We start from the raw sequence: 15,792 nt of genomic DNA, 5'->3' as shown, positions 1-15,792 counted from the left end.
TGAATGTCTATATATCAATCATGAAATTGTGAATTTTACAACAGAATTTCAAGATGATACGTTTGGCAAGCTTCCTGCTTGTTCTGCTGTTTTATACAGGTAAGTCTTTCATTGCATTCACTTAATATTCAGGTTAAAAAATTGATGTCAAACAATATTTTGTTAATGAATTGACTGTAGAATATTTAAATACTACTGAAGACAGAAAGTTATAGAAAACTAGAGCAAAAATGCAATGTACATATTAACATCACAACACCAGTCGACAAAGGTGAAACTGGATCCGGACAAATTAGAGTGGCATTGCAAAGTTCTGGCTCTCTCGTCTTACATTTAACCGGCTTTCTTATTGAAACCGATTTCGGTCGAGTAAATTACATACGAAAGTAAAAGGTAGCCGTCGTAATGTTACATAGATAATGTTACTATTGAGAGTAGTCAGATACTACAGTACAATTTGATTTGAGCTAGCTGGGTTGTTGTCAAAGCTCGACGGATACCCTTCTATGGTACGTTCCGGCTGAGTGCGTTACTATAATATTATTTATTGCGGTAGAAACCCTGGCTCATTGAGGAGATTGTTATTCGCTGATTTAATCAAAGCTGTTGATCATGTACTGTGAAAAAAAAAACTGGTTTTCTCTAATGCTTTGATACATGAGTCATTTCATGTCAAATCAGAATTTTATTATTTCGCCCTGTGAATTTAAGCTACGCTAGGCGTTACATTCCACTATAACACCCACGTGATATCGTTTCAATGAATATTTAAGATTAATTCTAGTGATCTATCAACATAGGTATAAACTATTGTTCATACCATCTACCTGTTCATAAACATTATGATACACACATAGGAATAATTGTAGTTATCATCATGCCCTGTTAATATTTGACCCTTGGCTGGTATCATATTTTGTTTTTGTTTCAGTGGACAATGTTGGGAAATTATCTTTTACAGATAGTGGGCTATATAATTAGGCCAAAACAAGTACACGTATATCGTAAACATTGTGTAAATGTACTAAAACCTTTGTAACAGTTTTGAACTATAAAATCTGTTTAAAGTCAAAGGTGTAAATGTGTAGCCCCATTGCCGTAAAGCACAGCGAAGGATGTATCGAACAGAAGAAGGGTGTGAAGTTTGTTCTTCAGATCAAAGTAAAATAAACAATCGTGAATATTAAAATAATATTTACAAGAAGGGCAACTGAAACGCTAACAAATGTCAAGGTCATGGCATCAAAAAGCTCGAAGGTAGATGTGGAATTTAAATAATTTAATGGTAAAGATATTGATTGAATAATTAATCATCCACTTGTATATCATTCTTAGTGTTCATTTATTTATTTGTCGGATTGATTTACAATGGTTTATAAACGTTAATAGTATAATAATAACTACAAGAAGGTCAACTAAAACGCTTACAAATGGCAAGGGCACCGCAGAATCTCGAAGGTAGATGTCAATTTATTTAGATAATTACAAAGTAGAGACAGTGTTTGGAAAATTAATCGTCTTCTGGTATACGGTTCGAAGAATACGTTTATTGATTGACCAATTGCTTTTCGGTAATGTCTTCTTAATTGGTTTATAATTGACCATCAACAGCAAGGTTATACGGGGTCAAAAGAAAACAATGGAAATGAAAGAAAAGTAAGAAAAATGTAAAGATGACAGTCAAGAGGACATGAAGAACAGATTTGGAATGCCATGAGTGTGGTTCTGTAAAACATATAGGATGAAAACCTAATCATAAACCTGTAGTTGGCAAATGATGGCATCCGGTCTCTTTTAATGTAAACATTTGCTGAACTGTTTAATTTTACAATAATAAAATATTGAATGCTATGCAGTTTTAGTAAATTCAGGACAGATACTAAACATAAAATTAGTGTAACATTAACTCGCCACCATAATGATTAAACATGCATCTTTACACCTATCGAAGGATAAGAGTAGTTCACTGATATATATTCTAGTCAAACGGTGCCCCATATCTTTGCATTTGCATGTCATGTTTTTTATGAGAATCTGGATGTGTCGAGTTCTGCGTACCGCCTTTGTTCTGTGTTTTCATTTAAATTTTATATATTTTACTTAAGCAGTTTCTTGATCAAAAGCGGTATGAATATGATTTATTTTCGCCGATGCTGCCTTTTGCGAGTTTTCTTCAAATAGTTCTCTTTGTGAGTTAACTTGAAATTATTTACTTATCTCAGAGTATAGCTTAATCAATCAATAAACTTTGTAAAGAGAAATTGACTTGTTTCGTTTACTTTGGTATCGTGAAGTAAATGGTCAGGGGGAATTTTCGCTTTGACGTTATTTTACGATAAATTGCGTGTGTTTAAGATATTTCCAAATTATTGTAGGTCACATTCGAACCCACAACAATGCTAATACATCATGTGAAATAGATTTTCACACTAAACATTTAGCATCATATACAAGTTATATAGCAAATGAAAAAGAAAACAAACCTTGACGTCTTCAGCAAACAAGGATAGCATCAGCAATCAATGTTAATACGATTAGGAGCTTAGAAGACACCAAAACAAAAGGAAAGACATCATGCATCGCGCAAAATCTAGATCGAAACCATGCATTCCGGACGGGTTACGGTTTCTTACCATATTTCCCGAGCCACATGCGGCACCGATATACTTTCAAAGATTCTCTAACTATTTCCGATGAAACTGGTTAAAATTAGCTTCATTGGACAAGTGGGGAGAGATAGAAGCCGCTGACTGAGATGTTCCTGTAATAGGGATGTTGTCTGCTCTTCTATAAAGCTACGCCTACCACTCGTCACTGTAATGTAATAGGCCTCAGGTCTGTAACGAAGTTCGGGAAAACAAGTTCACGGTATAATTAGATTAGCTAAGAAATCTTAAATAAGATCAGGTAGTGATTTATACATATAGCTAGGTACATTTCGTATATTTAACATGAAACACGGTATTTGTGAAAGTAAACATTGCAGTTTTGTAGAATCTGGTTTAATTGCGCCCCGACAGGTTCTTATTTGTTTTTTATTTACCAGAGAATGTTTTTAATCAGCACAAGTTGTTATTTTAGTATTTCAACGATATAATGAAAAATAAAGATGTGGAAATAGGACTGTTCGAGTTGTCTGTACATTTATGTCTGTAAGCTCATCTTCCTCATTACTTTTACAAAAACATAATTTTGGTTTTTAACCCCCGCCGAGAATGGTGTAACAATGGACAAACTAAATGTCTTTAATAAGTTGACCTCAGTACTGTATCTGCTCGTTTCTAGACTACGGTAGGAGAATAAACAAGAAGACCAGTTTTCAGATGACTGCCAGTGGCATGCTAATTATAGAAAGCAATTTCGAATGTCCTGATGCAATGTTTGCAGATCTATCTGCGAAGGATGTTACGAAATGTCAGATGTTCGGGGAAAAAGAAACAAACCATTAAACATGCATCGTATATAAATATACTGTTTTACATAAATTAGTTTTGCTATATCACAATATGCAAACATTGACATTTACTGTAAAGTATTTTGATGAATATATTACACGGTCTGTTTTCATAAACTTTGAAACCAGAATTACACTTTTTGTACAATTGGTAGGCTTTATTTTAATGAATAAAAACAACGAAAACAAACTAGTATATTTATGCTTTATAAAGTAATACAAGTCTGGTTGAGACGCACACGTCCTTACATAGATACAAGACGTATGTTTTATGGCGGTTTAGCCGTCTGATACAAAAGAAAAACAACGACAAACACTCGTGCAATAGTTCAAATCTTTATCCTCGAACCGATCACCGAACAGTTAGGATATTGTTTGTAAGACTTAAACCTACCCAGGTTCTATATAAATGTCGGTTTTTAAGTTTTCTGGTTTTGCTGATTTAATCCGCTTACTTCGTTCCTATAGTATGGGAGCGTCTGTACCACACCTGGTAGAGTTGTTTCTAAACCACACCTGTTACTGTTGTCTCAAAAATACTCTAAAAAGGATTGACTAATTACTGGTCAGATTGCCTCTACATTTTACCTGTTAGGGTATACCACACCTGGTAGAGTTGTTTCTAAATCTTACCTAGTAGGGTTGTTTCAATACTTCACCTGGTAGAGATGTTTCTAAACTTTACCTGTAAAGATTGTCGTTAAACGTCACCTGGTAGGGTTGTCTATATATCACACCTAGTAGGGTTGTTTTAATATCACCTGGTAGAGTTGTCTCTAAGCTTCACTTGGTAGGGTTGTCTCAATACCACACCTGGTAGGGTTGTTTCAATAATTCGTCTGGTAGGGTTGTTTCAATACTTCACCTAGTAGGGTTGTCTCTTTACCACATCTGGTAGGGGTGTCTCAATACTTCACCTGGTAAGGTTGTCTCTAAACGCCTCTAGTAGGGTTGTCACAATACCTAGCCGGGCAGGGTTGTCTCTAGGCTACACCTGATAGAGTTGCCCCTAAATGTCATCTGGTGAGAAACTTCAAATGATAGGGTTGTCTTTTAATGTCATCTGGTAGGGTTGTCTCAATACCTTAACTGGTAGGGTTGTCTCTAAACTTCGCCAGGTAGGGTTGCCTCAATACCTTATGTTGTTTGGTGTTTCTAAATCTGTCCTGTTAGGGTTGTTTCTAAACCTTAACTAGAAGGGTTTCCTTTAAAGAAAACCTAGTACCCTCATAGATCAGGTTGGACTCATATTTGTAAGATGGGTTTTTGCTTAAGCATCGGCTTTAGATGTACTGACGCATACTTTTCTATTTTACTTATTATTTATTTACAATTGTAAATCAATGATTGATTATGAAGTTTTTCATGAATCAAAAGAATAAAATATCTATTTATTTATAATGCAGCGTTTTGAAACAAAAATCGGTACATATATTTTTTTTAAATTTTTTGTCTCGTTAGAAACTTTTTGCGAAAGTTGCTGTCTAAGATGATGGCGATATATTTCCATTCATCTTCTGAACAGCAAAAATAAAAGGCTTTCATCTTTAATATTTAATATATCTAGCATGGGAAAGTAATTGAAAGGACGACAAAAGGTTGAACGTAGATATTACAACCAGGGACAAACTGTAGGCTATTAGTGCTCCCTGCTGAGGAATGGTCGGTTGTTACGCGTATACATAGAAATATTATGTAACGGTGAGCCATGCTGTTTATTGGTGAAAACATAACAAAGCTATACCTCTAAAGCGTGGTTAGCTTAATTCCAATAACATTATATCTTAAATCAGTTCAGTTATCTGTCAAAAATTATCTATTCTGGTCCTATGCCAGGTGGAAATGTCTAGATGTTTGGATGAATATCGGATTTTACGAATAGTCTCACGACCTCACGAAAAATACATAATTTCGATAGAGAATCATAAGGAATTCACAGAAAAATTCGGAATGATATCAAGCTGGCCATTCTCTGGCGAGGGAGAACAAGTACAGATGTGAGGCATATCTTTTAGTAATGAGTATTGCGAAGTATGTTAAGTAGCACCCTAGTCGTTTTGCTGTGCTTAGTCTAATGATAGCATGTTTACGAGGTCACGTGTAAAATGAAACCAATGTCACGTGTGCAACACATAACCTGATATCGGCTTATTATGTCCATTAGAGTACCACGTTTTGTTGTTTGTAAATGTGCAAGGGACATACCTAATACTACATCAACAATTTCAAAATTTAACAATGTCTTGGGAGTTTTCAAGTTTTCGTTTTTGGATAACTTACAACATCCCCATTTCTTACACAACTAATGATATCGACAACGTTACCATACATATTTCAAAAATGACCTTACAGTCTTGTTGTTTCTTAATATCTATCGAATGTAAAAGTTCTTCATTTCTTGAAGGGAACGAGTATATTTCAGTTTTCTCTTCTTTAATTCTACCTGTTGTTAGTGGTTGTTTCACGGTCTTTTTTACGCGTACATTGTAATGCAAACACAATGTCGGATAAAACTGTCACAGATTAATATTACCTGATAACACGCGAGTACCAACGAAAGTGTACTTATTGTAGCCAACTGCAAAACTAGTTTCCAAACAATGCAAGGTCTATACAACTGTAATTTGTAGAATGAATAACGAATCTGTAACCATATCTTGATCGAGGCTGATGGCATACCTAAGTGCCTAATGACGTAGATAATACTGTAAATGTCTCCCCGATTTCTCGTCTGACGGATAAAACTGACGTTCTCTGTTAATGACGGTAACTCTGTCTTGCAGCAGACCTGGCGTGGTGCATCTTAGTCAGGTGAAAGGTCAATGCCTGCTATCATCCATCGATGTTTGTTTAGATAGGTAGCCGGAAGTGAAATATGATCGACAAGATATGTGTGTCTAATTAAGCCTACATGTACTGTCTTATCTTGCACAGCAGATCCCCCTTATGGGGCCTCTCCAAGCGGCGGGTAAATTGTTACTTCGCTTTTACAAGAAAAGTGTAAGGACTATGATGTTTTGATATATCGTTTAATATCGGATACTGGTAATTATGCGTTAATTAGATTTAATTTATTCCGTATTCTATCCCTTTCGACGGTTTAATTGTTCGTGCTTATTAATGCTGATACGGTGAGGGATAACACAAGTGTATACTCGGAAGGTCAAACGCCCACTCAACCACGTGACCATTAGGCATACATGTACAACATGCTGCTATTTACAAATCAGTACACCACACGTGTATATGCGCGTTCGGCAATAATACGTTGAACCTTGCCGAACGAACGAAAAAAGTATGGTTGCGCTTTGCAATTTCAAAGCACAGCATGTTTTCGTTTGTATACAAAACCACACAGATACGAAGAAGATGCCATTATCATAATCAGCTAAACCCAGAGCTTGTAGATACACGAGATTTCGGCGTCTGACATGAAATACCGGCCATTCTGTGCATTTTCTAGAAGATTAAAGGCAATGAAATGCCTCGATATGCATGTATGATATGCTTCGTTTCTTTGTCTCAATCTGATAAGATACAGGATGCATGGGCTAGTTTATTACCCGACGACGTCATAAACACGGATTTATAGAGAAGTTAGTCTGTGATGCATAATAACATTATGACGTCTCGTTTAACAAATACAGACCTTATTTTGACTGAACTTTTGTTGTGTATTCGGGTTTTGTTATCCCAACTCTTATTTTGTGATCTCCTTAGGCTTGCTTCATTATTTTACTTGTTTGAGGGAGGGTGTTATGATTTTTGCTACAACATTAAGTTGCCTGACAATGATTCCGGTTGAGTCACCGAGTAACATTTGTGATTTGGAAAATACATAAACTGCACTATGTAGATTGTTTATGTAATCCGGAAATCAATTCAATTCAATTCAATTCAATTTATTGACTGTAGGCCTTACGGCCCATGAGTACTTATTACATATTACATACAATACATAATAAAGATGTGAAACAGCATGACAAAAGTGGAAGAAATACAGCTCTTATCTTATTTGCTTCAAAAATTTATTTGCCGAAACGGCTTATTCCTTGTTGTTATTGACACTCAATAACTGTATTAATTTAAACATTGAAGGTTTTTGCCAATAGCATTTTTTGATATATTAACTTCTTAAGTCGTTGTACATATCACATATTAATACAAAATGATAGTCGCCTTCTACTTCAGTATCAATCTTTTACATCATTCGCTTGAAAATTACAAAAGTTGTGTTATCGTCATCTTATCTAACGAAAAAATCAGACTGTCAATGATAAATTACGTCAGCAGGCGAAAATGTATTTTATGATTCTTCAGATATCGGGATTGGTACGAGATTTTTCTAACACTAAGCCTAAGCTGGTACTCATCGAATAAACTAGATTTGAAGATGGTACCGGGTGCTTAGCAACGCCTGGCCTGTCATGGATACGGTAAACATGTTGGAAAATTGAGTAACATATGTCTATTTTTTCTGAAAGATAGAGGAATTATCAGTCATGATTCATGCGAGGTTTGTCTAAAGACGTTTACACGAGGATAGGTTTCTACTCTAACGCATAGTAACGAGACCTGTCAGCATCAGGCTTATATATATTGCGGATCACGCGTCAAAGTAAACGAAACGCTCCTTGCCTACAGGGGATACTTCGCTATCGTTACCGTAATCGTGATAGTAGCTATTACTCATGTGTAATGATTAATGTATAAAGGTCTGGTTAGTAACTGTTTGTGACGTGTGTATTCTGGCATACAGTTAGATTGACCCCGTCTCTAGAATATTGAACAGAATAGGCTTTCATAATTTCATAATTTTGATTACTAAGATGTGTGATTTAATTCCTAATTTTTAAACTAGGGCGAGATAAGGTGGTAGAAACAAATGCAGCTTGGAAATTCTTAATCTACTATACTGTATTCTCCACTGAAACTCACTTACAAAGATGAACTTGATAAATTGAACTATAAACAATGTATTCTATATCTTTTACTCACATTTACAAAAAGCAAAACTACATGGCGACATGAAAAGAAGCTTCATTGTGACGTCATTTTACGTTGCTCGAAGTAGTATCGTTGCTGTAGTGTTCCGGACATGCTTGTTAAAAGATATGGATGGAAATCTTAATTTGAATTTAGTCAAAGGCATTTTATTTCGACATAAACGTCATTTATGCATTTTTTTTCTTTTCTTGAGAAATGCTTCAAATGAGCGGTCGTTCTATACCAGAACGTTAGGTAAGTTGATCACAGTTATACATTAAGTTTGTATAGTTGAGTGTAATTCAAATATTGAAACTTATTCTTAAAGATATTCACATAATACACAGATATCATCAGATTGTTTATCCTTTGTTGATGGCCATCTTTGTTTTGGTCGTCACGATTCTTCTCGTTTTGATTTAAAATTGTTTAAAGTACAGCTACTTTCTTTAGTACACTGTTCATAATATACCCTACTTCAGGTATTTCTAGAGATAGTATCTACAGGTTATACACGTAATCGTGACGTCATCAGGGATATATCTGTCTATCGGAGATAGAAATACGAAACCACGGCGTCGGTATGGAAACACAATGATCCTGAAGAGTCCAAGGGTCGCTGTGACGGATCTCTGTCCTTTGTATTCTTGTGTAATTCATGATAGGTGTCCTCCTTGGTGCTGTAATCCTGGTCACTTACACAATAGCTGTGTACGGCAAGGGATATACCTATACTTATGGTTCCTTATGTCTGCTTTTAAGAACGATAATAAGCAAATGTATTGTTGTTGATTTCAATATGGAGCTAAACACACATACAGTATAAAACACGAACGTATCAGATCGCTTAGTTAATTTTCAAGTTTTAAATTTAATAAAACACCTTTCATGAAATTGAACTTAAATTCACACCTGTATATTAGTATTATCTTAATATAAGTAGTCCCTATTATTTGTGGCGTTGCAGTTTTTGTATCGTCAGTGTAAGTGACATTCCTGTAACAGCCTAACGTCTTCTAAATGTTTACTTCTTACGACGGTCTCACGTAATGCAAGGCGCCAGGAGAAGCTTCAAAATGACACTGATCCAATCGTGTTCATAGCCCTATGAATGCAATTTCTCCTGGTAGTTGTTTTGTATAGGGATCTACAGTGGAAATGTAAATGTAAGACATTCAAACGAATATTCATCGCATTCTTTGCTGCAGAGATAAAATACGATTTATTGTCGCACTCTGTCGCTAAACCTTGCTCACTTGACATTTCCTCCCACATTTAAAACACCACTTTATTTTATATGGCATTGATATGGTGGATAAAGAGCTGCTATCGCTTTTATCTGTTAGGTACGTAATGGCCTAGGGTATTTAGTATAGTCTGTGTGTGTGTGCTAGACAGATTTACATTGCCTTCAGATACATAACTGTTTAACACGTACATGTACATACTTACTGAAACTCTCGCTGAACTGATCTTATCGAATTTAATTTATTTCTCTGGAGACACACAAATATTCTTAGAAATGGTCTCGTATTTGAATGAATAAATTTGTACATTAACATAAACATTGGTGTGCAATTTCATTTGATTTTAGATAAATGTTTTTATAAATTAGATATTTTTTAAGAATGAAAAATTTATTTCGAAATTGCAGTTTCTGAATAATACTGCTTTTTTTCAATAAAAAATATAATTGTTCGTAGTATCTTCAGTTCGTCTGACGGGTTAAAAGAAGAATACCTCTGTAGTTTTAAAGATAGCTTCCGTTTCTTCAACGTGGCGTGGTTTTATATCTGAACCCATTATATTGAGATGAAATCTGTTAAACGCTATCTGTTGTTATGTATCAATAAATAGCCAAGAAGTACAGGTGTTAGTGTAAAACTTTATAAACAGGGTCGTATCAACACAATACATCGTATTTTCTACCTGGTTTACTCCCGAACTGGTCTTTACAAATACAGGTATACAATCTTGTCCCCCGGGGGATGGGAGGTCCTGCTAAATTCTTAGCTAGGTCAGAGATGAGGCGTCGTGTGGCGAAAATAAATGACCAGTTGCTGACCGCAGTGACAAATGACCACCAGTATATCAGGACATTACTTTTATGACTAGCAGGTGCAAAATTTAAAGGAGCGACCGCAATCTGCAATGTTTGCCTTATATATGTGACCTCGTAATTAGTTGACCGTTACAACTTGTTTTGTAGTCCCAAGTACATTTTAAGAACCTTACTGTGTTGAACATGAACTTGATTTCTTTTAAAGCTCTGCCGCATATAACTAAATCACAATGTGAAAATGTTTTGTTGATATAGAGTCCATTAGTTTATGGGTGTTAATTGCATAGAAAATTGAAAGTGTGAAAACAAACATTGCAATTTCACTCGATTTATAACCAAACTTTCAACGCTTCAGTTTTCATATGATACATTAGATAAAAGCAATCGATCTTTCAAGAAGACCGAACAATTTTAATTTTGAGGTGAAATCCTAAACATCGGAAACCACATGTTACGTTATTTTGGATAGACATATATATAAGGAGAGTATGCTTAAAGAAGTAGTTTCGGTTAGAAAACAAAACATTAAAGCAAGAGAAAGGCTGAAATCGTTATTCAACGAGAATAAAACTGGGTATAGCGCTAATAATTGTGTTGCTTACTTAAGAAATACTTTGATCTATATTGCACTCCTCTTCAGAACGATAAGAAGCTGATATATATTCGAATGTTAGTTTTGCCGGAATGAACGAAGCTCTTTTTTATATATATATATATTGACTGAAAAGGTTTGACTTTTTATAACGAGTGTAACTGGTAACGAGTGTCGTTTCTTGCTAGAGTGTCTCGCTCAGTTCTAAGTGTATTGTACTTGGTACACTTGATGGAATCTTCTATCGTAGTTACGAGCCGGAAGGGTGGTCTAAACACTCTCAAGTAGTATCACTGGTAGCAGTTGGTCAACAGACCCGTATTCGTGACTTAATAGTAAACGCCCCGTTCACCGATCAGTATTTACTTTGCTGGAGAGTGTGGATATATATATATATATATATATGATATGTATATTGGGCAAAGAAGTAATTCCAACAGTGTGGACAAGTTTAGGTTGTCAAATTTTCGGAGCGATCCGCTCCTTTTTCAAGACACAGTAAAACAGAACAGTTACATGTACATATACATCATATTACAAGAAGATAGAATTGATATACTATAATTGAAAATATAGCTATTATATAAAACCAATAGTCCCCTCGGCTAAAGACAGCCGAAGGCAGCAATTACGCTGAGAGCATCGCGGCAAATATTACTTCTTTGACCCATATGATATATATATATATATATATATATGATATATTTGCTTTTCTCTGTTTATGTTTAGATGTGATGACGTAATTTCATTTAATAGTTATATGGTGATTTGTTATTGGGTTTTCATACTTTCGAGATTACTCGCGGAGATCTCTCAATCATTTTGACTACAAAATCAATATGTGATACTTTTCCTGCTGGATCTGAAGAGTTAAGAATACTTTTTGATACATAAAGATTGACTTTACAAAATTCGCGTGAATTTTGGAGTTCGGAATTTAGTTTCAAAACAAGGGGACCACATAAAAACACATCCAAATTATATTTGAAAAATAATAATATTATTTTTGATTGTCCGCTTTGATTTCTTTCTCCTATTGAGGCGTTTTTCAAATCTGTTAGATGCACAATGATTGTATTTTTGTACAAACGTACTGTCCTTGTTATGTAAATATCCTCTGCTTCCTCACACCTTCTTGTTTTGCTGGCGAACTGATACTTTACGTCAAAGGAGCCTAGTGCACAGAGGAGGGGAACGTGGTTTTGAGGAGAGGAAGATACCCTACGGTTGTTTTAGAGATTCTATTTTTGTCCTAGTAGCCAACACTACATGTACACACCTTGCAGTCTTGTATTACAGTGAATCACTCCAGCACGTACCTGGCACGCGCGTCTGTAATCATGGCACGTGGGGCTCCCCATGGGTTACAGTTTAAGGGAGTGTCTATATATTTGAAATCAGATGAGATGATACCGCATGTGTATCAAGGATCACATCAACAAATATCAATGACAGTCATTGTGCATTTTTCTTCCTTTTAGTTATACTGGCAACTTATACTGTTATACTATTAGTTTAAACTATATTTGATTAAAAAGGCCAACATTAACATACATCTAATAAAAATAGGGAGATGGTAACGTTTATCTTTTATGAAATCCTTTGACAAAGTACAAAATAACAAATCTGAAAGAATATTCTAAATTTTTAATTTCTTTGCACATTATTTTCTTTTCGTTTCTTTATTAGTTTAAGTTTTACAACTTAAGATATGTTAACCATAGCAACTATCTTACTTAAGAATTAAAGATGTTAGTGTAGAAAACATCCAACTGAAAAACAATGACAGGTCTCGAACCGACCTGTGCAAAGTTATTGGGTCGATAAGGGCTATTTTTTTCCTTGTACAAACTCTGTTAAACGTTTTGTAAAATTAGATTCGTACGCCATCTGTCAAAATATTTGTGTCACTGTTACTGCAGGACTTTTACACTCGTGTCCTGTTAACAATATATACCTAAATATAAAAACTCAAAATCCATTCAGAGTGCAAACTTTCTCGACATAAATATTCAAACGATATATTTTTTTGCGTTTTTAGCTCCCGTGTCGACACAAGGCGGAAGTCGACTTGTCCAACAGGGCGGAAGTGTGTCGAGCCGACAGAGGAACACCAATACAATCCGGTTTATGGGAGATGGAGCGTACGTCCACTACAACTTCAGTGTGTTTACCGGACTACACCCCCAGATGGTGGAATATACACAGAATGAGACCTTCTCCCTCCAGTTCATCACACAGGCGACTAATGGACTCATCTGGCTCGATCACCGCGGCAGCGAAGTCCTATACCTGGCGCTCAGGGTCAGTTACCTCCCTTGAATCGTTTTACATATTTTTTATCTTCTTGAATTTCATTCTCCTTATTTTGTCTCCTTTATTTCTTTAAAAAATCTCGTTTCCTTTCGAAAACACCTGTTCACTTTTAATGCGGTACTGCAACCTTAGTTAGGATATACCAACACATGTTGTGTGACGTCATATTACCGGTGTTTAGTGACGTCAGTCACGTTGACATGAGCATTGCTGGTTTTGCTAATCTACGTCGGAAAGAGAGTCCCGCAGCGAAGTGAGGGGGGCCTGTCTGCGTTATCTTATATTTACCAGTCTCTTACTCTATGTTAATACTTTATATACTATCTACATTAGGTAGTGTTATTTATTAATTATGGACTTGTTTTTAGATGAACAAGTGGTTAAATGGACCTGAAAAGGATACATTATTGGACGAAACCAAGCATATAACTTTTCAGGCCTTAATTGATGTGTTAAATATGAAGTTATGCTGTTTTTATTATCAAACAAGATTGAAAAGAAAGTAACAAAATCGTTAATAAAAAAATATATTGTATTTGGCATTGTTACGTTAGAATTGAAGTGACGTCATAGAGAATATTAACCTGCTGTTTAAAATTAGTAACAACTTGTTAAATCACCGACCTCCATCTGACTATGATTTAACAAATGAGAATATAGAAATAAGTTTTGTCATCTAATATATTTTCATATCCAATAATTGTAGAAATGCTTAATTTTCCACTTGATAAATTGGCTCCTTTACTTCAAAATGTACTGAATTCGAAGCACAGGTAAATTTAAAAAAACTTTGATAACGCGTTCTATCAGTTGTAACCATATAGAATGCATACGACTTGATTACCACAGAACTTTTGGGTCTGTTTTAATATTCTTAACGTCTGCTGACGTTTTTTTTATTCCAATTTAATGAGAAACACATTCCTCTCTTTGACATTTATACACCATGTCTATGAAATAGTTTACCAGATGTCACAACTACTTTTAGATTTCGTTCAACCAGTATCTGTTATCAGTAGAGTTCTGAAGAACTCGCTTTTATCTTTCTGAAATATCACATTATTTTTCCTTTCAAGATATTTTGATTCTCGTTGTTACTATTTATTTTACATTTTGATAATCCTTAATGTTAGTATCATGTTTCTTGTAACTTCGATCGGTGTTAACAACAAAATGTTCCCTTCCAAGGCGGTAAAGAATGTATCGTAAGTTTAGTTTCTGTTCACCGGAAGCGGAACACAAGGCATGCGCATGACACGTGGTAAAATTTTGCAAACAAAAGTAAGTGAATCAGGGTTCATATTTGTAAGTGTAAATCCGAATGAAGGAGTTTTTTGGTGAGGGCAATAAATAATCAATATTTATTTCTCAAACAGAACGAATCTTTCCCCGGGAAAACTTGTGTCGTAAGTAGACCGAACAATGAATGCATCCGATAGGACAACAAAAACAGTACGACTTGTGGTGAAGGAACATATGATACTAGGAATGATTTTACGACGGCATGAATACAAAGAAAGGTCAAATATGTTATGATTTTCTGACCTTTGACCCTCAATATAAAGGTCATGATGTTTGTCGGCCTTTGAACTCTATTTTATATGATTTGTATACATAGTATTATATTCATGGTTTTGTTTGATCCTATAATAATAAATATCCATTTACAGATGCTCGTAGAGGATGAATGCTGGAATCTTGGGTTTTCGGAAACAGTTTTAGGATAATGAAAATATTTTTTTAATTAACGGTTAAATTTATAATCGATTCGAAAACAATGAAAAAAAACTTGTCACTTTGGGAACAATTTGTACCTAACATTTCTGTTTTCATTGAAATCCTAAACTGTTCTGAAGATGTCCAGATGTTTTGTAATCAAAAACTGGTGTTGATATCGATTGTGATGTGTTTGAATTCGTACTAGCAGCATGCTATCATATTTGAGGGAGGTGGCTCTGAAACGGAAAGGGTTATCTACCTTTGGACAGTCTTTGTCAATATATTAAATAATCGGCCATATTTGTTTACATTTTTTTTTAAAATACATGTTATAATAATTATTATAAAGTAAAAAGGAGTTAATACAATCGTATGTGTATATAATATTAGAAATCAAATTGCGTGCATGAGGAACAATTTTTATTATCAGATGATCAGTAAAGAGGTAAGAATTATTTTCGTTGATACATGTGTATATAGATAGATGTTGTAAAAAGTTGTCTGGGTAATGTTGAAACATACACCCATTTTGTGTTTGTAAATAGCGTTAACATGACAGTACATGTACCTTTTTTGTTGTTTTTAGGATGGTTACCTAGTGTTCGGGATTGACGAGGGTGTCGGCGCCCCCCGGGAGATCCGACTCCAGTAACATACCAGTAC

The 15,792-nt window shown here is 35.0% G+C and overlaps 1 protein-coding gene across 2 annotated transcripts in view; it reads left to right on the top strand.

Annotated features, from left to right (window-relative positions):
• Positions 1-15,792, top strand: part of LOC110460117 — an 85,253-nt gene extending 69,461 nt beyond the window's left edge. For both annotated transcript variants that reach the window (XM_021512851.1, XM_021512850.1), the window contains exons 11-12: positions 13,136-13,398; positions 15,716-15,792. In XM_021512851.1, the coding sequence (XP_021368526.1) occupies positions 13,136-13,398; positions 15,716-15,781 (329 nt within the window). In that variant the 3' untranslated portion in view covers positions 15,782-15,792. The remainder of the gene's footprint in view (positions 1-13,135; positions 13,399-15,715) is intronic.

This window comes from Mizuhopecten yessoensis, unplaced genomic scaffold, assembly GCF_002113885.1.
Source record: "Mizuhopecten yessoensis strain PY_sf001 unplaced genomic scaffold, ASM211388v2 scaffold10323, whole genome shotgun sequence".
NCBI classification, from domain to species: domain Eukaryota; kingdom Metazoa; phylum Mollusca; class Bivalvia; order Pectinida; family Pectinidae; genus Mizuhopecten; species Mizuhopecten yessoensis.
Note: the sequence above shows the minus strand (reverse complement) of the source record. Positions and strands in the feature narration are given on the sequence as shown.